Genomic DNA, 25,846 nt, shown 5'->3' on the forward strand with positions numbered 1-25,846 from the left:
GTTATACCGTCGTATTGGTCCTGTCATCAAGCTAGAACGCGAGCGCGAAAGAAGAAGGAAAAAAAAAAAACTCGAATGCAGTGAGACGTACAAAAATATAGAAGACGTTACAATCTCTAGATACCCGAGATATCTGAGCAAGAGGCTGCCGGGAATTCTTCGTCGAGCGCACTAGTATTTTGTCAGCATTGAGTAAAAGCTCGCATTCACGCATTCAACAAAAACTCCATACTTGGCACTTTGAGGAATACATGCATATGCGACAGAGTGGCCGGTTTACGTGTTCTACTCCATGGAGGACATGTTGCTGGGCTAGCTGATATACTTGCTAAATGACATGATATATAGCGCAACGACCCAACCACAAATAATAAAAAAGATATATACATGTGACGTGTGTCGATGTTTGTTTCCTTGGGGATGTGTCGTTGCGCTACATTTTGTCCTATACGTGCACGTTAAAGAACGTGCACGTTAAAGAATTTTCCGGAGTCCCCCACTACGGCGTGCCTCATAATCAGATCGTGGTTTTGGCACGTAAAACCTCATAATTTACATTATGTCCTATAGCTGCTCGTACGCTGCGAAAAGCTATATTAGCGGTCCAAGAAAGAGCGTTGACGTCGTGTTTGTAATTGAGAAAAGAAGGAAGTGGACGGTATGGCGTGTTTAGCGTTCGGCCCTCTTTTTTTAATTTATTGTGACCGTCACGTGAAGAAGCCATAGTGCATGTACTCTTTTCTGTCTTACCAGCATGTGCCTTACACTGTACAGCGGCGAACATGGCGTTGACCATAGGACTTCTCTTGAAAAGTAGTGTATAGACGTATAGGAAAATCTTCTTCTTTCTGGGGTGTTACGTGCCAAAACCAGTTCTGATTATGAGGCACGCCGTAGTGGAGGGCTCCGGATTAATTTTGACCACCTGGGGTTCTTTAACGTGCACTACAACGCAAGCACACGGGCGTTTTTGCATTTCGCCTCCATCGAAATGCGGCCGCCGCGGCCGGGATGCGATCCCGCGATCTCGTGCTCAGCAGCGCAACGCCTTAGCTGACTGAGCCACCCCGGCGGGTTTTATAGGAAAAGAAAACAGCGTTTTTGCGGTAGCGTGGCTGGGGCATGCGTTGTCGGCAAAGCAATGTCGTTGGTTTGATAACGTGAATGATTAAAGGCTTCACATGCGCCATCACTGGAATGCGTTTCATGTGTTGCAGTGCGTAATTTTTCGCGTACACATCTGCGCCAGAGTGCAGAGAACTTCATCATGGAGAACGGAAGTCACCGCGCATTGGCGGGTTTCTTTCGGAACATGTGCCACCTCGACGAAAGAAGCGTCGGAAAAAAGTGCTGAACGAATGCGTATTTGAGCGGTTGGGTATAGTGGACGCTGCATGCACTGCACCGGACCCGATCCTATGCATCTGCAAGCTTTCAGTGGCGAGAGGAGACGGAAAGCAAAGAAACAGCTGCGTTGACATATCAGACTTTTAAGGGCTGCTTTATAACGGTGACCGTATCATTTCCTCGATTCCCTCCTCCTGAAAGAGTAGGTCTATAGGCGTTGTGCCCCTCTCGGTGGCAGTTGTCAGCTTGCTCCCTCCCTATTACGTTTATGTCGTTGTGTGTATATGTGTACAAACCAAATAATAATAATAATAATAATAATAATAATAATAATAATAATAATAATAATAATAATAATAATAATAATAATAATAATAATAATAATAATAATAATAATAATAATAATAATAATAATAATAATAATAATAATAATAATAATAATTGTTGTGTATGACAAGCAAAATAGTTCTTCAGGTTATGTAATTCCTCGTTTGAATGACAAAGATGTAGGCATCATTTTGCCAAGCATCAATGTGTTCCAGTGACTCAAACGTTGCTTCGGATGTCTGAAAGTTTGCAATTGACTTGAGACGTTACGCAGCGTTTTCCTGTATACGTGTCGACATCGGGAACGGCAGTTCCGCTGAACAGAAAGCGCCTGATAACAAATAGAATTATTTAATTATTTAAGTGATGCTTGTGAAGAAAAGTGCAGGAACCCGGATTTTTGGTAAGAATCGAGGCAAAGAGCCTAAGGGTTGGAGCGAACGTGAGAACCACCGTGTCCGTGCGCCGGGACTCCCACTCGGACTCGGAAGTTTGTTCGCGGCGGGTGACTTTGCATGCGGGATAAACGCCTTGTAGCCTAAGGTTGTCTATCAGGTCTTCGTCGGCGTACAACTTTGGCACCCCCTCTGACGATGCAAGTGCTATTCTCTCAGCCAGCTTCGAGCAAAAAGGTGTTGTATGAAGTTATGGATGGCTCCTCCGGCTTCAGGCGTCTCAGGCTCTCTTGGCTCAGTTGTAAGTCTTCGCCCAGAAAGGCCCTTCCTGCCAGGCCACTGTCTAGATGCCAGGCCACCTTCAAGTTTTTATGCAGCTCTAATTAACCACGCTTCGCCCATTAGGATCGCCCTGTGCGAGACAACAACCGTCCTGGACGTTTGAAGATATCTGCAGTTTAAACCCTCGTACTAAGACTGCCTTTCAAACAATTCTATTCTATCTGGAGAAGCAAAGTCCTTCGTTCTGGAGCACTTGACCACGACTTACTAGAATCATTGCCAAGTGTACAAAGACGGATCTATCAGAGCGAATCAGACCTCTGCGCAGCTGCGTTCTGTAAACCCTCCCTGAGAGCAACGTGGTCTGGCCGGATGTAGGCCATCTGGTCTCGTTAACGGTTGTCGTGGGCGCGGCAGTAGTTGCTGCTCTACGCAAACTAAGGACGTTGCCTGCGCAGAATGTTGTACTCCTCAGTTAAGGACTCGAAGCCATGGCATTTATTTATTTATTTATTGCTTCATACTGTCAACCCTTTGGCAGGGTTATTACAAGAGTGGGGTTCTGAAAATAGAATATTCATAAATAACAGTAATTGGCGCAAGCAAGAATACAGTTGGCCAAAGTAAAAAAAAGGAAAAAAAAAGAAGGGAGGAATAGAAGGCATGCACAATGCATAGTGTCATTGTAAGCATAGCAGTTTACACAATGCAGACATAAACAACTTTATTAATTAGAGAATAAACACAACAGTGAGCACAAATACAATAATTAGCAGCTCACCATTAAAAAAAGCATTTACAAGTGGTGGTGGTGGTGGCGGTGGGTTGTAGCAACAGGCTGGTTTAGCCTGGCGATCAAGGCTGGCAACTGCTTCGCCCGAGCGTCTCTTACAATATCACTGAGGTGTTTCACCACATGTCCATCAAACCAGTCTCCCTTAACAGTTCGATAAGGAGGCGTGAAGTTTCTTTGCGGGCTATAACTGATCCTTCGGGGAACAGAAGGTTTGCAGGAACGCATGCGGATGGTCCTTCTTCTGCAGATCTCTTGGTTACGCAAAGCATATCGATAGGGTAAACTTGAGTACAATACGCTTACAAGATCATCAGTACGTATAAACTAAACTGCTTTTTGTAACAGATCTAGAAAGTCATCTCTTGTACACTGTTGTAATATAAGCCGGTCGAGACCATTCCATTCTTGTATGGATCTAGCGGGAAAAGAATAGAATGTGCTGTTGCTGCACGAATATTCTTGAAGTGTGAAATGATGCATTGACGTGTTTGTCTTGTTTTCTTAGTTGCAACGAATCGTGTGGTATATCTACAGGGTGTTTTTTTTTTTTTTAGCTGCACCAAATTTTTTTTAAATGTCCTGTGGCAAATAGCACAATTCTAACCCTTGATCTGAATTACTCGATGAGGCGGCCATTACTTCTACGATAAATCAAAATGCGCAATTGCATAATTAATATAATTACGCTAATTAATTTTAATTAATTACGTTACGGCACATATTTCAATGTACGAATTGTAGCGAATATGCCAGGCATATCGACTTAGGACGATTTCTCAGGGCTATGCCAGTTTCGAGATATTAATTTTCAAAGTGTCCGACGAAAAGCATTGGCGTTCCAGTTACGTTTGTGCTTCAACGCATAAAACAGCGTTTTCTTTAAAAAGGTAAGTGAAACAAGAGTGCATTTTAGCGCAAGTTTGACGGTGCATATCTCGAAACCGGTGCTATCCTCAGAATTCGTCCCTCCGCCGCTTCTTCGTTCCCAGGGGCAGCGGGGAGGTCGGAGCAACATCGCTGTTACCAGACTTAATTCAGCTGGCGCACGCACGGGAGCACGAGCGGGCGAAACCGCTAAGTCCACTAAATACTGAAGCAAGCATTTGCTCCGTCACGCAGTTTTGACAGTGACGCGCTTGCCGTTGCGCGCCGCTCTTGCTGCCTCGGCGTATGCTGAAGGAAGACAATGCCGCCAGAGTTGCCAGACCTGCGAGCGAACCGCTAAACCCGGCTCCTTCGACGCCCTCCACTCGGATGGCTTCTAGCGGCCGAGCAAACACCCTACGCCAAAATTAACACCCGACCTCCTTGCGCGAGTGACTCGAACGTAATACACTCTCTTGAAGGTCCCCCATGCACAAGCTGCTCGGAGCAAACCGTCGGGTTTCTCCGCTGTGCGAATACCGCGCCTTCTGCGCACTTCGGATGTCGGGACCCTTTGGAAGGCGTATCTGGAAATGCGTGACGCATACCAAAGGCTTCACAGCTTTGCTTGTGGAAAAAGGTGAGATCCTTCACTGGACATAACGCACTGTTTCGCCAGCAAATGTACATGAGGAGGATACTATCGATACGAGTCGCGGTGATCTAGCCGCTAGGCTAGCTGAGCTCTCAAATGAACGTCGCTGTTAATCTCGCAGATCCGAGAATTTCGTTGACGGGCGGGCGGCTCATGGCGCAGCGCACGGGTGCTTGGTGGAATAGTTGGCCCCGAAAAACCAGAATTACCAGAACAGGAAGCGGAGATGAAGAAAAAGCCGAGGTCACTAAAGTTCACTGGTCGATTGGGGAAAGACTATACAAAAGAAGGGGCAAAGATTGGTGCGCAGACACATTCGCCCAGCAGTAAACAACAAAAATGGGGGAAAAAAGAAAAGGAAAGAACAAAAGCTTTGCCGTTTTGCAGCTCACTGAAAGCAAGGGTGGCTGAACGGGCGTGTTGGTAAAGTTTCATCTTTGGTTAGCAGCGCGACGATCTACATAGGAAGCGAGAGAAGGGATAGGAAAGAGCGCTCTTTCCTTGCCCTTCCCATGTATAGATCGTCGCGCTGCTAACTAAAGATGTCACTGAAAGCGCCGCTACTCACTGCAGGCATGTGATAGTACCGCAAGTATACTATATAGAGCAGGCGTGTGTGGCCACTGCTCCTGTCAAGGTTGTCCTAGAAAGGCGCTTGCGCCCTGCGCTGTAGCATTAATTTAAATTGTTGTTTAGCCAACTATATAGTAGGTTATGTGGGACCCCGTTGTGATGGGCTCCGTATTAATTTTGACCATTTGGGCTTATTTAACGTGCACCCAAAGCACGGTACAGCAGAGTTTATGCATTCCACCCCCTTCGGAATGCGGCAGCCGGGAATCGAACCCGCGAGCTCCTGCTCAGCATCAGATAGATAGATAGATAGATAGATAGATAGATAGATAGATAGATAGATAGATAGATAGATAGATAGATAGATAGATAGATAGATAGATAGATAGATAGATAGATAGATAGATAGATAGATAGATAGATAGATAGACTTTATTACAAAGATAGAGTTTTGTCTTGCCACGATGGGGCATCACTAATGGTCGGGGCCCCTAGTCCAGGGCTCCGCTGGCTCTTGCCATCTTCTCTGCTCTCTGAATCAGCTTGAGCTGGTCGTCGAGGGCTGAGCTGGACGCCAGTGCCTCCCATTGCTCCCTCGTGGTGTTCGTGTCATGGTGTTCTATGTTGTGTAGCATGCACTCCCATGCACGTAATGTGGTATAGGGTTGGTGTGGCCACACGCCACGGGCATTCGTCCCTGTAGGCTGTGGGGTGCATGCGATGTAATATGTGTAGATTCGTATAAGTGCCTGTCTGGAGGGCCAGGCAGCGGCATCCTCCGTCTTTAGTATTCGATGGGGTGGGGGATATCGCAAGCGACTCCCTCTGTGGTAGTTCAGGATTGCTGAATACTCGGGGTCAACTGGGTCAGGGTCATCTGCAGTCGGCGTGATGAGTGCTCGATTATGTGCAAATTCTCGAGCTGCTCTGTCGGCATACAGGTTACCCGTGATGGCAGCCTGGCCCGGTATCCAAATGATGGTTTGGATGGTGTTGTCGTCAGTGTCCTCCTTGGGTATTTGGGCTGGGACTTGTGCCGCAGGTCTTGCGATTCTTCCCTGTAGGAAGTTGCGGCAGGCCTGCTGGGAATCCGTGAGGATCGTCAGTGGTTTGTTTGCGTGTTGGCCTTCGCGGATGGCTAACGCGATGGCCAGCTCTTCGGCTTCCGGCGGGTCGATGCACTGGAGGTGACGTGTCCTCGGTGGTCGCAGACCACTGCCACTGCGCCCTTATTCTTCGTTCGGTGCATAGCGGCGCCCGTAAAACGGGCCGTGGTATGGAACCTGAATGTTTTCTCTATGTACTGGGCCCTTGCTTTCCTCCTTCCGGAGTGTAGGTTAGGGTCCATGTTGCATGATATTGGGGCAATGTGATACCTGTCCTGGACGGGACGAGGTATCGTGCAGGTTTCTTGGGTTCGTATATTGTGGCTTTGAAGCCTAAGGTTTGTAGGACCTGTCGGCCCGTGGGAGTCCGCGCAAGTCTCTGTTCTTGTGAGACGTGAAGGGCTTCTGTGAGTTCACTGAGGGTGTTGTGTAACCCCAGCGCCAATAATTTCTCAGTCGATGTACTCATCGGCAGGCGAAGAGCGGTCTTGAAAGCCATCCTTAAGAGCGTGTCGGCCTGTTTCGTCTCGGATTGTGTGAGGTGGTAGTAGGGCAGGCTGTATGTGATTCTGCTCACCACCAGGCTTTTGACCAGTTGGAGGGTGTTCCCTTCCTTCATGCCTCTATTCTTGGATGTTACATGGAATACCATGCGTGATATCGCCTTGACACTGGTTTTGAGGAGCGTAAGGGTGTGGGTAGCACGCTGGTTAGACTGCAGCCACATGCCCAGCACCCTGAGCAATGACGTTTCTGGTATGAGGCCCCCGTTGAGGTTTACCTCGAGTTTTCGTGTTGGGTCTGTGGGGACTGTGTGGTTACCCCGGCCTCGCCAGACTCGTATGAGTTCAGATTTCTCGGGCGATCATTGTAGTCCCCGTTGGCTGACGTATTCTTGGATGAGGTCAGCTGCAGTTTGCAGCCGTTCTTCCTTTTCAACTAGGGACCCTGTTGTGGTCCAGAGTGTTATGTCGTCTGCGTAGAAGGCGTGGCGGAGGCCTTCTACGTCCTGCAGTTTTCTTGCGAGGCCGATCATGGCGACATTGAAGAGCGTGGGTGAGATGACTGCTCCTTGTGATGTGCCCTTGTTGGGAGGGTGGTATACTGCAGTCTGGATCTCCCCAATCTTCAGCTCTTCCGTGCGGTGGCTTAGGAAGCTCTAAACGTACTTGTACGTTCGCTCGCCGCAGTTGGTGTTGACGAGCCCTTCTAGGATTCCTTGGTGGCTGATGTTGTCGAAAGCTCCTTTGATGTCGATTGCTAGGAGGGCATGTTCGCCGCTGCGGGGAACGTTGCTGAGGACTTCTTCCTTGATTTGGAGCAAAACGTCTTGTGTGGACAAGCCTGCGCGGAAACCAAACATGGTGTCTGGCAGGTCAGCATCAGAACGTCATAGCCACTGAGCCACCACTGAGACAGTGGGTCACAGTGTTGTTAAACAGAGCGGGTTCTTTTGCGTCTGTGCGATGGAATGTCGACTTCAGGCACCGTAGGAGAGAGACGAAAGGAGTGGAACGGTCGGAGGTGTGGGACAGTTCAAATATCTTTAACAACATTTTTGCTACGCATTTCAGGAAAACCGTTAAAAAGTGCGTCACCGTATACATACGTTTTCCGCATTAATTTGTCGCCACTTCGCTATGGAGACGTGCGAGTCAACAAAAAATCACAGTTCCTACTGCACAATGCAAGTAAATAGAAGTTTTGTTGTTACCCCTCCGAAGCCAAAACAGCAGTGCAGATTTGTTGCTTAATCAACGGCTCTTCCACACGGAAAGTGATTTCGATCTGTCATACGTCCTTGAAAATAATATTACAGCATAAAGGAGGGAGAAGTTGGGCGCCTGCTACGTTACGTTAATCGCAGAACCACTTTCTAAATTTGTTTTCTTGCATATTTATAACTTTCTCCTAAATTCCTTTTAGAATGCAATTACTACATGTAAGCATGAACATTACGGGATAAACGAAATGACCCAGGAATCGCGGCGAAGAAATAAGGCGTGGGAAAGGAATGTAGACGTTCAAAATAGAGCTATCACATCTAGTGACAAGTTAATTTTCTGACGTTTAAATAAAACCGAGATGAACAGTGCCTCCTTGCAAATGAGCTTCAGAGCCACCCAGCAATCAAATTTCAGGGGATCCCGTGAAAGTTAAGAAAACATTACGTTTTTTTTTTTTTTTGCGATTGTGCGTTTGCGATTTTGCGATTTGCGATTTTGCGATTTTTTTGCGATTTGCGTTTTTACGATTTTTCAGAAAAATACCAGTCATCTCTTTTTAAGGGCAAGGTCAAGAGCACTGATGGCATGTATATAGAATATCATTAAAAGATGAGGAGAAACATGGACACTCTTCTTTCCTGCCCGTCCCGGCGTATGTTAAGTATCAAGCAAAAAGATCGTGCCAGAGCTGCGAGAGCGACAACTTGGCAAGGAGCAACAAAAGACTTTGGTCCTTGTTTGTATTAGTGTTGACCTGCTCGTGTATAAGGTCGCATATACAAATTTTATGATTATATATGTAATATGTCTCCTTCCTCCAGCGTGATGTCCCACTCCTCCCAATAGAAAGGGTGGAACGGGACATAATTCGTTGTTAGTATTTTTTTTTCTACTAAGCGTCCAGAACGTCCTTGAAGAAATAGTTTTCGTGTTATTGTAGCGAAATGTTTGGCGTAAATTTAGAGCTGTTCAGCCTTGTATCTATCTGACAAATAAATTCGGGAAGAAAATTCAGATGTAAAAACTGTCCCGTTCCTCCCGCCTCTCCCCTAATTTTCCGAGATATAAAAACAGATAAGAGGAACCGCAGGAAGGGTTTCCTTAACTTGGCGAATTATTTAGCTTTGTGGAAGTGGTCCACAATAACCAGTTTCGACAGCAACGTAGACATTGGTTACGTCGTAATATGAGCGCTTTCTAACATTTTTTCTTACTCAACATTACTCAACGTATGGTTGCTTCACTGAAACGCACACCTGCATACGTTCTTTAAGCGCGTTCGTTGAAGATATTGGAAATGATGGCAACTCTAGTCGCCAGCTTTTTCACAATACTTGTGAAAAAGCTGGAGTGTTTTATGAGCAGACAGAAATAATATTATGAAATGCTAAAATGTTTAAAAAGAAACACATGCAAACACAGACGCGCACGCCCGCACTCTAAATGACGAGCGAGCTAAAAACCGATTATGAATGCGGAATGCGCGGATAAGACGGGAAAAAATATATCCGTGGTGATGACGAAGGTGAAGCGACAAAATCGCTACCTTTGCATTAGCACACGACAGCTTAAAGTGAAAGTCGCGCTTCGTCATCTATGCAGTACATGCAAGCAATTTATACGGATACTATAGACGCTTTTAGCTGACCGTCGCTTACGGACAGCTCCATTCAAATTTCGCGCGCTGAGGGCCGGGCTGCCTATCAGAGTTGCCAGATTGGGCTATTAGTAGCCCAATCTATGCAGGTTGGCGTCGAATATTCTTAGTTGGCTACATGGCTATTTTTGTCTGAAGGACTTACGAGTCACGAGGACCACGTCAACACTTCGGGAACGCCGGTTTATGAAAACTCAAAGCTCATTGCTGCTTCAAAATTATGTAAGTAATTTCGAATGCTGTGTTTTTAGGCAATGTCGGCGATGGGATGATGGTGTTAAGTCATGGCTGCCATGTTTATACGTTATTCCAGCGCTAAGCTCTCTTCTTTTTGTTTTGGTTTCGGCGCCATCTGCTGCCGGTTCACGCGTGGTTCAGTATATGAAAAACGGTGGGGCTGACAGCAGTCGAGTACGTGTTCCGTTCGGGCTGCTATACAGCAAAGTATTATGTGGACTTACACAAAAAAGCTGGAGTATTCGCACGCAAGTCGTGGCGCGTCATTTTCGCCCGTGGTCCTTCAATGTTTATCAAGGGTTCGTCGAAGCCTGTTGCTTGGTTTTCCCGCAGATAACCGCGTTATCTATTTATTCAGTAACTTTACGAAAAAAAATTCCCAAGTCGTTTTAAACGAGAAATGCGACCGTTAGAGTCTTTATGTACAGTTGCAGCGGAAAAAAGATTAGCACAAGTGACCGATCACCCGATCAGATAAATTGCGGCACGCAACGCTGTTGTTACCTAGCGCGCCGAAAACGAGTGTGCCAGGCACCCCCTCTTTGAAACTTGAATCATGTGGCACTTTAGACCCTTTAGATACTAGTGTGCACGGGAACAAGAGCGCCGCGTACCGCAGTTTACCTGCTCCGGTCATCGGCCACTTGTGCTAATCTTTTTCCGCTGCAGCTGTACATGCTCAGCGAAGCGCAGTATAGTCTCGACTGTCGATCAAAACGAAATATTCTGCTCTAGTTGTGGTCTGCATGTTCGCGAGAGCACTGCATGAACATGGTCTTCGAGTGAGAACACTGGCAGCTTTTGATGGGGAAAGCTTCTCTCAACAGAGAGCAGTGCGCTGCGTAAAGCACGGTAGCGCGCTGCATCATGGCTTCCACTACGTGATAGCGCTAACAGCCAATCAATAAGGCGCGTGCCTCATCAGATATTCTGGTTCAAACAAGCGTTGCGCATTCTGGTGGGAGTTATAGCCACATGTGAGTTGGAGGGCACGAACGTGTTCTGGCTGCTGTAGCCGTCTGGCTCAGAAATCTGAGAAGAAAAACCTTCTAGCCTTCTCAAAACTCAGCATATGGGCAAGTGGGCGAAGTACAGCCGTGCATGCAAGAAGGAATGGGAGGAGTCTCCCCTTTTTTTTAAGATAAACTTTACTTTATGCGCGTCTTTGGTTTTAAAAGGGTCTGCTGCTGCTGCGTAATTTCACAATGGAGTAAGAAACTCGCCTAGTTTCTTACTCCATTCCATATTTCCCAAATTAATCCTGCACTGGAAATTGATCTTTCATCTTCGATGCACAAAACCATTCAAAATCTAAAATATTTCAGTTGAGAATGAGGATGTTTTAAGGTAGAGTCAAGGTCTTGTGTGGGGCTCCCACATAATCACGAAATATTTTGCCCGACTGTTATAGAAAATGCCTCGGGGTAAAGCGAGACGGGACCTAAAGTGAGCTCAGAACATGGCTCAGTAAATACCGATAACGTCATGGGTAAATCGGAAAAGAACTCTTTCGGCTCACTGTAACAATAAGTTGTGTCCAAATCCACGTCTGAGTGCACGGCAGCTCTCACTAGAATTTACGCAGATCTTGAGGCCAGTGTTGTGCTGGTTGCATGCGGCGGAAGTAATTTTGGGGCCGGAAATACGCGGTGAGGGCCGGAAATACTCGGTGCTATAAACGAATGAAATTCCCTCCCTGTTCATGCATTACAATCAAGGAACTTCACAAAAGTGTTGGAAAACCATTTGTCCCATAAATTAGCACAACCTTAAGCAGTGTTTGCAACTATTTCAGCGTTCTTATGTGAAATTTCTTGTATTTTGTTATGTTTAGTGCCATATTTTTGTTTGGCACAGCTTTTTTCATTCACGTGTAATTTCATATGTGTGGTCCTTCTTTTTTATTCTAGTTACTGTACCAAGACCAGAATTTAGATGTTTTGTAACATGGCTATAGGCTGCATCCTTTTCATGCGTTTTTATATTTAAATTGCTTTTTTTTGTATTGTCATTACCTTGTCACTGTATTGCCCCTCCTTCATGGGCCAGCATCTTGGCCTGCAGTATGAATAAATAAATTAAATTAATAAAGAAGTATGCGCTATCTAAGCCTCTATAGGCTTTCCATGTTTTTCTCTGGCTTTGTTCTAAGGCAGGTGCACTTACGTCCTGTCACTTACATGGCGTTACATGGCTCACAGCAGAGAAATAAATGTTCCTTCCACAAGAACAACTCACAAGATTGGGCTACGCTGCACGATCTTTGGACTAAGATACATTCCTGCGCAAACGCAGGGCGCACACTAAGTGCAGTTCAGTTCGGTGATTCCTGCTTCACGTGAAATGCGTAATCGCAGAAAAACGTCTTGTCAGGTGTTTCTTGCTCATATAAACGTTCAGGTTCCTTCTTCGTCACAGCATAAATAATATGGGCAATGAGCTTCGTCGCAGTTCGTAAAAACACTACTAGTGACTTTGTGCGAAAGTGGAACGAAATAGATCGCGTGTTTTGGGATGCTAGCGTGCCTCGTGTTGACAATTTCTCGCTGTGTGTGTGTGCGCTGTCTTCGAACACGTTGCCTCTACGCTACTATCGAATCTTGTATACATGTTACAGAAAAACAAACCAATTCTGATTACAATTATGATTACTTTGTTCACAAATGTAATTGATTTCAGAAGTCAATTACCGCCTAAATGTAACTGCAACGATTCCTGAAAAGTAATCGCTTACTTATCCAGTTACTTTCGGCATCCTAAATGTGGGCAAGTTGGTACTGAATCCTGTTTAGAGAGCGTCGCGAAAATTAAGACAGAACGAAAGAAAAATACAAAACAAATCATTTGACGAAATTTATTGAAGGAAATAATTTTGTTTAGTGGTCACATGATATCTTACCGCGCACAATTCACAAATGCCGGTAAAGAGGACGAGCACGTGGTATACGCACATGCATAAGCAGAAAAAGCTCTTTTGCGTTGCTGGGACTATCAAAGGTTCAAAAGGGCAATTAATACACTATATTTACGATGGCAACTATTAATTGACTCATACAATCGGCTTCATTATTTCTTCACAAAGAAAGCCTCCGCAATTTTGTCATGCAGTAGGGCGCATGCACGTGTTATATAGCACAGTAGCTGCGCTCTCTCGAATTGGGGTTGGCATGTGTAGTTCTGATAATGCACTGCCAGATGTAAGCGGGCGGCAAGTCAGCATTTAGGCTTGTCGTGTTGAGTCTTTCTTTCGTCCTGCCTTAATTTTCGCGCTGCTCTCTATCAACATATTTGGTAAAATGTCATAGCATTTCGAGTTGACTTCCATCGTACAATGCCAAAAGTCTGAGTGAACCGGTGATTCCGTGAGAAGAGCTATTTTCCTGAACTTCACTTTGCCAAGCTGCTAAGAGTAGCGTTTTGTCTAGGCGAACGTCCATACATTGAAAAAATAAAATTTAGGTTACTTTAATTGACCTTAACTGAACTGAGTGAAATCGAGTGAGTATGAATCCATGACCCCATAGTGAGCTGCCTGAGTGAGTGAGCCTGCCTGTGTGATTTTGGGAGCCTAAGTCCGAATGAGCCTCGCAATTCTTGGTTAGTTTGAGCGCGAGTGAGCCAGGCTGGGTATGATTTTGTGAGTGAGTGAGTTTTCTTTTGCCTACCAAAGGCATTAGTCATCTTGCTTAACATTACCCTAATTTTGAAGGAAAAAGCTCAAACACTGCACAATGAGATCATTAATATTATTTGTACGCTTCATTTCTTTTTAACTAGTCTACAACCAAACAAAACAAATATTTACTGATGATAGTTTGGCCACCTACATGAAAATTTGCTTTCTATAGCAACTATAGGAACGATAGGAACTCGCTATGCCAGCGAACATCCGACATCCTAGGAAATTGAAAAGAAAGAAAGCCTCCTCGAACCTTCCACATAGCGCCCGGAACCTAAAGCCCAGAGAACCGTGGCCCAGAGTATGTTCCGTAGTGGTTCCGTAGTACACTAAAGGAGAAGCATAATCGAAAGCTGAATGAGTTGGCTCGACTGCATGATGTGAACTTGGCGCAGACAACACGGAAGTAAAGACGAAAGGCGCAAATGGATGCGCACTCCCAACTAAAGTTTATTGAAGAAAAAAGCAGACATGTATATACCGGGGAAAAAAGGCACCAGCCAAGACGCACGTGTGGAAAAGTTCAGACATACTGTATGACAAGCAGGAATAATTACTTAAAAAAAGCAGAAAGAGCACGTATTATCATCCATATACACTTATCTTGTGCACCAAGTCAAATAATACACTTTAAGTACGTGACAGATTTTTGTATCAGTGATGTCGAAATACAACGCAATGATCCCTGTGTTGGGACAGCCTTTATGACCAGGATATCGCACTTTAGCTGCTCACCTGCAGGTCGCTCTGAGCTATCGCACGAGTCGTCGAAACAAGCACACGGCAAGTGCACTGTGCATGTGTGTGGGAAAGTGTATGTAGACGTATAGTGACTGGAAACAGGGCTCTGTTTTAAGTGCTTGAACTGTTGAAAGTTGGCTCGTTTTGGAACCATGCTTGGTCATATTAATTAGTGGACACCAGCGCATTGGACGGCATATGGTCTTCGTAACCTTTTCTCTACGTTGGCCCTTCAGTCCAAAGTGTGTCCTGGGTTGAAGTCGTTTTCTTCGATTCCAAAGTTTTACAAACAATAATTTCATAATTCGTAAAACAAGCATAATTTTCAAAAAAAAAATGACGTGAGTTCGTGCGCCAGAGACAGGGCGATATATCGAAGCTTGTATATAAAATGAGCCTGAATATCGACGGCTGGATATTTCGTCTTGTTGGATATTCCGTCTCGTTGAATATAGACCTTTTGCAGTGGTTAGATTGCGGAACGCAAAAAAAAAAAAACGCAGTGCCGTTTCCCACGCCATATGACGCCTTCTGAGTGCAGCCGAATGTCTGAATCGCAGCAAAAGAGGAATGGGATTGTGCTAACTTTATTGAGGGGATATGATAACAATAATGCACGTATGGAGCAAAGTGTGGCTTGGTACACCTGAAAAGAGATTCTACGACACTATGCGATATCAGGGTATCCTGCATAACCGACAATGGGGAAGCGCGAGTTGGCCCGTTGCGCGGACAGTATACCTTCTAGCAGATAATGCCTGTCATAGAAGAATGAGTATTTCCACAGATTAGGCTAATGAGCTTAAATAAAAATGATGTTTAGCTCGGATATGAATGGCAATATGAACAGCGACATGCGTGAGTGAGCGATGAATATTTGAGTGTCCTTTCGTGCACTTTTGATGTCGCCTCACTGTATTGGTTCTCAATGAAGATTTCACGTTCGGTAATGCACATTTTGTTAACAGGAGAAAAAGACTAGTCAGGGCTTGTGCATGCGCTTAATCGCAGCGGACTGAACATGCAGCCGTGATCGTATACCGAGAACGTATTCCGTGTGAACATTTTTTTTTCCTTCTATACGTTGTGACAAGTAGAGGTATTAAAAAGGTGTTGTTTCACTGCAAATTTTGTATTGAGAACGTAAAACATAACGAAATGTCTTTAACCGACTGCTCTTTCGTTGAACCGCAAAACACCGAGGTACTTAGTTTGGGCGCAAATTTTAATTACTTCTATCCCTTTCTTATCCGAAGGACTAACTCGGTGCCCAATAAGCTAATATACAATAGTGTGGCTAAGGAGACAGACCTTCATGTATATATAGCTTTGACTGTTGCGCTGCTTATGCATCTCCGAACACTATCAGTCTCTCGCAAGAACCGATGGTTGCGAGAGGCAGTAAAAACAACAGCTACGTTTTTCATTACACTGAAAACAATGTTATCGTCAGATTAGAGGCACGCAACGAATGTCACGACGAATTGCATAGTACTAATGCGGTAAGAGCTATCTGCCGTTACGTGAAATATATATGGAAGAAAAGTAAGTACGCGCAATCAGGTAAATCACTTCATTGGAGGACACACACGAGCCCACTTCACTCACCGACATCAGGCTAAAATAAGGCCTTGTGTAAACTATTACAAGTTTGTGCTTTCGGTCGCAAGCGTCACATAACTGGCGAACAATAATTCACTCAGAAAGCGAAAACAGACTTTTTACGCATTTACTCAGCATGTTGGCCGCTATCGGGAAGGGGAAACCAGAAGGCGCTCAATGTAGGCGTGGTCACGTGTTCAAAGATGGCAGCGCCCATGCAGTGACGCTTTAGCCAATCGTTTGCCGATTACAGCGGAATGCACCAGCGCCTAATGCACCCACCGCTCTGAGACTGCAACTACACTGCGAGAAAAAAATTTCAAGGTGCCTAATTGACATCAGTCTAAACGCCGAATGTGCCGTCATTGCGCTAAACACACAAGACATCGATACGTGCCTGGACAGCTTCGAAGCGCTGCACGAACCTACATCGGTTTCTTTTTCTGCTTTTTTTTTAAATTGAACAGCCGTCTTTTCTACGCTGGATACTAGAGTGTACTAGAAATATTTTATTCGACACCGATCCGATTCTGCCCGCTTTCTTCTCCGTGCCTCGATATGCTTCCTCCTCGCGACTCTCAAATCTCTCTCCCCTTCCCCCCCCCCCCCCCTTATTTTACTCACTGTAAAAAATAAAACCAAAATGCAGCAGAGTAGTCGCTGCGCCGAACTATCTACGGTACGTGTGCGAGGGAAACGAACAAAGAGGTGAAAGAATTCAGGCCACACTGCTGGCATGCAGCTGCGAGCGCTGCTCGTTGTTAGTATAGCTGCTGAAAATTGCGCAGAACTCTCAGCAGTAAAACGTCTCTCTTCAGTGTACAGAGCTCTAATACGAAAACGGACGCAGGCCATCGCTTCTATAGGGGACCGCGCAACTATGAAATCATACGACGTCGAGAAACATCATGCTCTTTTGATGCTGAACAGACGGGACTAAATCAAGCATGGTACCGATGGCGCGGTCGTATCTGCGTAAGCATTTGAGCACGCATGCCATGTACTACGCGCACTTGTTTGTGTCTGTGCGTGTGCGTACGTGTGTATGTTTCGATCATACCATTTATCGCCCGTGCACTCCTAGAAAAAAAATTTAATTATGAGGCATGCCGTAGTGGGGGACTCCGGATTAATTTTTCCTACCTCGGGTTCTTTAACGCGAACCCAATGCACGGTACACGACTGCTTCTGCATTCCGGCCCATCGTAATGCGGCCGCCGTGGCCGAAAAAAAGAAGAACGAATGCAGTAAGGGGTGTTACTAAATTTACCACCCAATACTACCACTTTACTAGCTGTTTATAGCCTTAGATAATTCATATATATACTAAGTGCTGACTTAACCAAACTGCTAGTAGGTTTCACAGACAAGATAGCAAAGGTAATATACCACCGTCACCTGTGGTCTATTATGCTGTGTAGTGGCTGTCCCAATGGGAATAATAAGTAAACTATAGTTTATATCATTATGTTCGATTAATAGTTATGTACTACGTTGTGGCACACATATGTGCATACTGTACGGTGTACAAATTCATAACTTTGGTCAATTATCCAAATACATAGGTGCGCACTGGTACAACTTGTGCCAATACAGGTGATGGCTATATACATGTATACTCACAGGGTCGTTCTTAAAGCTTTGTCGCATGTAGTATCCCGATCGTTGTATAGTGCGATGCGTTGTTTCCCTTCGTCGTTAATTTCTGTGCAGTGCAGTTTGTTGCGCGGAACGTACGTTCCCGCCATGACCCTTACGTGTCATTATTCGATGTGTTTCTATAAATATTATCAAAACTATATAATAATTACTAAACTGTGTGACAATACGGCTGTCGTGTTCATTTTCTTTTTTTTTTTTTTTTTCGCGCACGTATTTACAATACACGTTTCTTGGCAATGGAAGCGCAGCAATTATAAACAAAGGCCCCACTAACTTAATTGGGTAGTCAAAGATGCCACTGTATCGGTGCCATTACTATCTATGGTTCGTAAACCGACTACTCGTGCTAGTCGTATACGCACCATCTCCTTTGGTATAGTAAATCTAACTACAAGCGCCGCTACTAACTGCCCTTACTAGAATCTTAGTCAACTTTGTGACGAGTAGTTACTATATCTTGGTTAGTAACTGAAGTGACCTTCTGTCTAAGAGTGTAGAATATAGCGCGATTTGATGTCTTCAGTTGGATTACAAATACACACACGCACGCACACGCACACGCACACGCACACGCACACGCACGCACACACACACACACACACACACACACACACACGCACACACACGCGCACACACACACGCGCACACACGGTGGCACGCCCTTGGGAAACATTTCCCTTTTATTTTTATTTTTCTAACACCTTGAGGCTTTCATGAATAAATCACGTAATCTTCACTGTATTTATGCACTTAAATTTACGCGATAAAAATAATTTGTTGCAAAAGTAAACCACTTAACATATTTAAAAAACACACACACAATGTAACAATGTCAAAAAAAGAAAAAAAGAGAGAAAAAGGTGATTCAATGTGCTTTTTCAACAGACATGCCAAATATCATATAAACATCTATGTATACTACTGATCACTCGCGCGATGGCTGAATGACTGCCGTTATGGACGTTTCACTAATAACCGTAAGTGTAACCACAGAACAGCTACAAGGTACTCGTATAACTCTACGGAGCCTATAGCCAGGTAAGTGTACCCAGAAATAAACGGAAGAAGAACGGCGGGATGGACAACCACACACGCTTCTGGTTTGCTCTCTTTTGCACAGGAAGAAGGGGGATAAGAAGAAAACTAGGAGTGAGAGAGAGAACACTCACTGTGCGCATGCGCGCACGGTTGTACATATCATGACATTTTACGCTAGAATTGTTCGTAAGAGAAAATTATAGTTAATCCGGATGTTGGACTTGGTCGTCCGCCATCGCTAATGGCGGACGACCAATTCCAAAGAGTACTTACGAACTGAAAGATTTGTGAATATGGGCCCGTGTCTATACAACCTTGATGTGCACAGCAGCGTAGGCCTAAAAATGTACATGCAAACGTTTTGAAAGGACACCTCATATGGCTTAATAACCAGGTCAAATTAATGATAGTTTCGGAATTAATTAAGAAAGCCCCTCTATTAGTCGCCAAGTCTAAAAATACACCGCGTTACTAGCAAGCTTTCTACCTACTGGGGCGGCAGCACAATGCTCGCTGATGCATGAGGCACACAGCAGTCAAGATTTGATGGATATATCGAGGAACAAAGAGCCTCCCTTCAGGCGTGAACCAAGCGGGGAGCCGCAATGCGTTATACGAGGCTATAGGCAAAGAACGCGGCCTGTCATTTTAAAGCTTAATACTATTTTTTTAGGTGCATGCTAGGATAAAAATAAACAAATACGTTCACGCTTCGGGAACTTATCAGGAATCGCTTCAGTTGGCACGCCACTATAGTTTGTTTGCGCTTTAGCGAACGTGATACTCTCTATCCGCTCGCTTTTGCGGCCAGGGATAATAAAACAAATGCGCACGCGCAAATAAAAACCCAAGTTCTCTGGCTTCCATAAAACGTCGATACTATTATAGTAATTGCGGTTATAGTAACAATTTCTGAGTGCATGACGTTTCAATATTTGCGGCATGGTTTAGTGTTAACCGTGGTTGCCATGCGCTTTCGTCACCCGCCAGTCTCAGCGCGCGCGCGAAAGTCGGGTCGTCCATGCACACGTTTATTTGTTGCGTTACTAAAAGTACCAAACGCTGCTCACATGTGAGCTCCCCGCATAATTGTTGTTTCTAGCAGTTGTATAAACTACAAAAAAAAAAAGAAATAACTGAAGGCGAAATGGAAGACGCAGAAACGTAGCTGCAGGGAAATAGAGAGAACGTACGGAAACAAATACCAAGTTTACTATAGGTTTACGTATGCATGCGCACACGCACGCTCGCACGCGCACACACACACGTTTGGTTCAAGTTAAGGTGTATTTCTGAATATGGAGGTATTTTCAACCCCAAATGTGTGTCGTAATGAGCAGCCGTGCTATATATATATATATATATATATATATATATATATAGTCATTAGACAGGAATATGGAAACCCTTATTCATCGATTAAGGCTAGCCACTGCCTACACAAAACATTTCTTACATAGAATTGGCCGTGCGGAAACCCCCGAATGTGATTGTGGATTTGTAAATAAAGATATACAGCACCTCCTTTTAGACTGCCCACATCACGACACACCAAGACGCCGACTTAAATCAACTCTAATGACATTAGACCGCAGACCTTTCAGTTTAAGGAAACTTTTGGGCCCTTGGTCAACAACGGCCTTGCAAAAGAGCGCTTTAAAAGCGTTAACAACATTTCTCGAAGAGAGCGGCATTGTTGGCCGTTATTAACCCTTATAATGTTCCTTTTATTTCAACGTCGCTGTATATGTGTATGTGTTTGTGGATTATGTTATGTTTGGTATTCTGTTCTGACTATATGTGATAATGCATTTACACGTACGATGTGCAGCAGCACCCGCTGATTAGAGACTGTATTGTAAGGTGACATTGTTATTTGCATTTTTTAGACTTTTAGCTGCAGTGCCGTGGAGTTATTGAACTTCTTCATTGTATGTATACCACGTTTTTTTTTCTTTTTTTTTTGTCGTGTTGCTGTGAAAACGTTGGTCGAGAGGTATTTCTTTATGTTATAACGCTTGTATGAGAAGGTTATTTGACATGTATTCTTGTATGTTGAACCCTGTATGTTGTGGGTTAGACCCATTCAAGAGCTAAGGAGTAGCCGGTGCCTTATTTGTGCCTCAACATCTCCTTATATCATATCAATAAAAAAAAAAAAACAGAGCCCAACTCAGTGGACGCAATAAAATTCTAAGAAGCAGGAAGCACCTGCAAACTAAGGCTGCAGGGTGATTGACATATGTTGTATCGCCCCGTCCTACGCTCGTACATACGTATAACCATCGGAACATCCGATAGCGTAGTAATTGCAGGCCGTACGTCAACGAAACTGTCACTGCGGCGCTTCAGGCTCGCGTACACTTGGCGAGTAAATACTCCATGGAAGTCCTCATCTGTGATTTTGTGCTTGGAAGCATATACGCTTCCAAGCGCATCACCTGATCATGTCGCCTTGTATACATATCCAAACACAACATGATCAATGACAGACGTAGCTGTCGCCGCTCGCCGTGTCTCTCACGTGGCGCGGTGCGTGAGGTGAGGTATAAAAGAGCAATACCAGCACAAGGTTAGTATATACGAATATGTAATACACGCCGCGATGCCCTCTGCTGCTGAACGCGAGGTAGCGGGTTCGATTCCCGACCGCGCCGACTATATTTCGATGGAGCGAAATGCAAGAACACTCGTGTATAGCGTCTGCCGTGGTCTTCTCCGATGGCACTCCGAGACAAGAGGTTCGTGTGAGTTCAGCTTTACGTTTAAGAACCCCGGGTCGTCAGCATCAATCCGGAGCCCTCCACCACGGCGTCCCTCATAATCCATAGTGCAGTTTTGGCACGTTAAAGCTCACATTTTAGTATGAACGGAATGCACTTAGCACGGGCAGGTAGAGTGTAGCACGAAATACTTTTGATTTAACGGAAACAAGGGAATCTACAGTACATTCTATCCGTATTCAAGTAGGCCTATATACCGTCAAGTTCTCAATCTATCGGCTCGACACGAGGATCACCCGCTTCAAAACAAGCTACGGGTCTGCGATGTTGCAGTGCGAGCGCATCAGATAAATCTGCCCCAGTTTCGTCATCCTCTGCGCCCTGTTTCCCAACACCCTCCTTGGAGACTTTCCCGAGCCTTCTGTAACTTTCACCTTTCCGGGCATTCACAACAATCATCTACTCATCCCCTGGAAGCGAAATGCATAACACTTCTTCAAATGAGTCGTCAGCAATATTGCTTTACGTTTGTTTTCACACACGGTTCAAGAACAAGTGAAAGTTGGACGGATGCGTTTCACGTCTCTAAAGAAGGTGCGAGCAAAATTTACCGATTGTCTCACCAGACGCACTCTTCAGTTATTCCAAGCGGCGAAGTTCATATCAGAAAGTGTTTATGGGTAGCCTACTATGACCCGAAGAGGACTGCGCAGACGCAAACTCCATAGCCCTATAACGATGATAGTTGTTTACTACTTCATGGAATCTCAAAAATAGTACAGATTGCATCTTTGGCTTGACATCAAGTCCGTTGTCCGTGGATTCTGTACCACGTCGGCATTGAAGGAAAGAAGGTGGCTAACAGATTGGGAACCACGACGCGTAATTTGGACACCTTGGCCCCTGTTGAATATTACATAGCAAATGACAAGCATTTCTTATCTATACCGCGACACAAACTTAGTCAAGCGACGCGGTTCGAGGGCTAGGCAAAGTCATTTATGCTACTCAGGAATGACCACAACTGTCGCCTGCACGGATGGTACCATGCTCCAGGTTTACCTTCGTTTTCTTCGTCACGTGCTACGCATATACACTGGCTACGACACTATGTCCCCTGTATTGTGTACAAGGAACCCGTAAGGGTTGCGTAACGTCTGTAATTTTGACTTGGCAAGTGATCGTAATTTTTCGCTTTTTGTAAGACTGACACCCTTTTGCACTTCAAAACACGCGAGTTTCAAGGCATTGATCACGCCTTTGATAGGCTGATATATCGTCTACGCCTGGCGGTGGCCTACACGCCTTGCTTACTACATAGAATCAAGAGGAGGTGGTCCGCAGCTTGAATCCACAGTAACACGCCGGATGCGTCTGTAGAGCACCTATATACTCAAGTGGCCGCAATACAAGCGGCAGCGAGAGACCTTGCACAGCCGCTTGAACCAACTTTTATCCGTGGCCAAGGTCGGGGCAGTAGTGCACTGCCCTGACTAACAGTGCGCTGACTAACAAGGACACGCTGTTAGAATACTTCGTGGCTTTCTTGTAGATAGTGACCCCATACAGCCTCTTTTAAGGACAATCTATCTTGATTCTTGAATGTGTTCAGAATTTGACTTCGTGCGTGCATGCTCAAGTGAACTTGCACCAATCTTCTCTCTCTCTTTTAAATTATTAATTTTGAAAACGAATATTTTCTGTCTTTGGTGAACTTCCTTGTCGATGCATGCCTTACGTGCAGTATCTTTATAGTGATGGGATTTGTTCTGCGCTGTGTATACGTAATTTTTTTTATTATTTTGTTCGTGTACTGAACAGATGTTCCGATGATGTGCGCTGACGATTACGGGATGTCGATATATCGCGTTCTGACTATGCATATAGCATAGCGCGCTACGGCTTAGTTGTTGCTCTGATATCTATATATATATATATATATATATATATATATATATATATATATATATATTGTAATGAAGAAGAAGAACACAAGTACAAGGCCAAGGCCAGCCAGATCGGCTGTTCAATGCCTCCAGTGCAACCAGTGGGCCAGCCGGATCGCCAGTGCTTAGCACGAATGTGAGCCGTTCGGGCAACCAGCTGTTCCTGCTCTGCGTCACCTACCTGCTCGGTCACGAACAGACGCTACCCTCTGAATTGTTCAGCACACCCCTTTACAATATATATATTTTCTTCGTGACATTTCGAATTCACTGGGGTTTAGTCATTTTTTTATGTTTGGGATAGCCGGTGGCAGGATTCTCATCATTTATTAAAGAAAAACAAAAATTACGACAATTAATGAATTAATTATATCACCACGAAAACGAAATTTACATTGTACTACATATCAGGAGCTTCATCAGAGGCTCTGTCAAGCCACGTGAGAAATAAAATCCATTGTCACTGTTGGCTTTGACGGACAGTTTTTGACAGACAGTACAAATACATTTTTGTAAGCAAAATGGGGACAGTGGCATATTCATGAAAATATGCCCTCCCGAACTCCTGCGCCGCTGAACTCAGAGATGCCGTCCGTAACTATTGTCGCCTGCCACGAGAGTAGAAATCGATGAGGAATTCCGCAAAGCACGAAGTTGTCATCTCTCGTCCTTGCCTTTCCTTACTTTTCGAGCTTGGTGGATTCAGTCTTCGCGTATGCCGAATCCCTTCCACAAACACTTCGTCCCAGCAGATGCGCAGTCGCGGCGTTCTCGGGCGGCTTTCATTTCAGGAGCTCGGCGCCTGCCACATCGGCAGCAGTTGGCGCGGGGCGCAACAGGAACTACTCAGCTTTACGAAGCGACACTTTCGGTGGAGGCGGCAATCAAGGAGGCAGCTGCGCGGGTGGCTTGCCGCTGTCACGCATCAAAAGAACGTGCGTCGGAGCGGGCGTACAGGGGGCGTCCGCGCGTTCTCCTCCCATCGATAGAAGGTCCGCTCATTTTTAGGGCCGCCGCGCGGGCCCACCACGTGACTATGTTGACCACGAGACAAGGCAGTGCGAGCAGTCCACCGCGTCCTCTGGAGTGCCGTCGAGCTCCTGTTTTCTCTCCCGCTCCGGAGAAGAGCCGCGTGCCCACGACTGGGCACGAGCGTATCGCCTCGAACTGACGGTGCGACATGCAGCACCCCGAGTAAAGAGCGTCAGCCTGCTACCAGTCCCCGCAGCCCGTACACGCCCTACGAAAATTTTCTGAGATGCGCGTCCACGGCAGCGACGCATGACCGCTGCTGCTCTCAGGACACCTCTGCAACCCACCTGCCTTGAAATGTAAGTCTCACTGCGACACGGTTTCATTTTGTTGCTTGCAGATACTAGCTACGGGCATTCGGTACTGCATGGTTCGGTTGCGACAGCCCCAATCGCCATTCTTATTGATGTTTGCGCATCCCACGCGCAAATTTAGTAGCGGAGAGGCGGAACCCCGTTAGAAGGGAGAGATGGGAATTCTGTCCGCAAGACTGGCTAGAGTGCGGACAACTGTCGTCTGCTAGCAAACGCATCCGCCGCTCGCCGCCCTGGGCAGCGCGCGCTCGAGTGTCTGCATGACGCATACGGAGGAAAGCAACTGCGTGACTTTAAAGGTCACACTAAAATCGGAAAGCCGACTAGGAATGGAATTCAGAGCGCAAAACTTTGATTTCGGCGTCATCCGATGCCTTAGACGCATATTCGTTTGACTCGCCGCTGTGATTTTTCCAAGGTTGATTTTACCTCATCAACGTTCGTAATTGGCATAGCAGAGGAGGCGTTACAGTGCGTAAGCTTCATAATCAGATCGTGGTTTTGGCACGTAAAACCCCACAATTTATTTATTTTTTAGTGCGTAAGCTTGGTGCAGTTCCTTAAGTTGATCTTTCATATGAGACAGGTTTGCTGACAGACAGAGAATGGCTGCTGGCAGGCACGTTAGTGTTCGCTGGCCACTCCTGCCACCGTCTACATGCCATGCGTTCAGGTGGCGCACGTGCAGCTCCGCGCCCTGGTGAGAGGCCTGAAAGGTATCGCCACCTGGCCTTCGTACATGAAACTACAAAACTGCCGCTTCTTCAGTTCCATTCGTCAGTGGTCTGCAGCCATCCGATACCGCGAAACGGTTGACCTGATTTTCTTGGACGACGCATTAAGTACCGTACATGCATTACTCCAGGTAGTTGTATAGGCTGTTAAGAATTTTGCCATCGATACTAGTATGTAATAATTTTGTTAGACAGAGTTCTTTCCGAGTGGGTACGCTTAAAGTTGGCTTTCTTTACCTCTTTTTCTGGGCTGCATTGATTCATGGTGTTCAACGGGTTTGACGTCCCAAATCAACACACTTACCATGAGGGATGCTGTAGTGAAATGCTCCGGATTAATTTTTATCCCCCGTGGTTATATAACGTGCACCGAAAGCTCGATGCACGAGCGCTTTTCTTTCTTTCTTTC

The 25,846-nt window shown here is 45.4% G+C and overlaps 1 protein-coding gene across 2 annotated transcripts in view; it reads left to right on the forward strand.

Moving 5' to 3' along the window:
* Positions 1 to 4,540: 4,540 nt before the first annotated feature.
* The window catches only part of LOC119434321 (alpha-(1,3)-fucosyltransferase C), a 50,313-nt gene continuing 29,007 nt past the window's right edge, over positions 4,541 to 25,846 (forward strand). Inside the window, exon 1 of one of the 2 annotated variants that reach the window (XM_049671832.1) lies at positions 4,541 to 4,651. In XM_049671832.1, coding sequence (XP_049527789.1) covers positions 4,573 to 4,651 — 79 coding nt within the window. In that variant the 5' untranslated portion in view covers positions 4,541 to 4,572. Of the gene's footprint in view, positions 4,652 to 24,101; positions 24,689 to 25,846 lie in introns of those variants that run through there. The other variant, XM_049671842.1, reaches the window with a different exon arrangement.

This window comes from Dermacentor silvarum, chromosome 1, assembly GCF_013339745.2.
Source record: "Dermacentor silvarum isolate Dsil-2018 chromosome 1, BIME_Dsil_1.4, whole genome shotgun sequence".
Lineage (NCBI taxonomy): Eukaryota > Metazoa > Arthropoda > Arachnida > Ixodida > Ixodidae > Dermacentor > Dermacentor silvarum.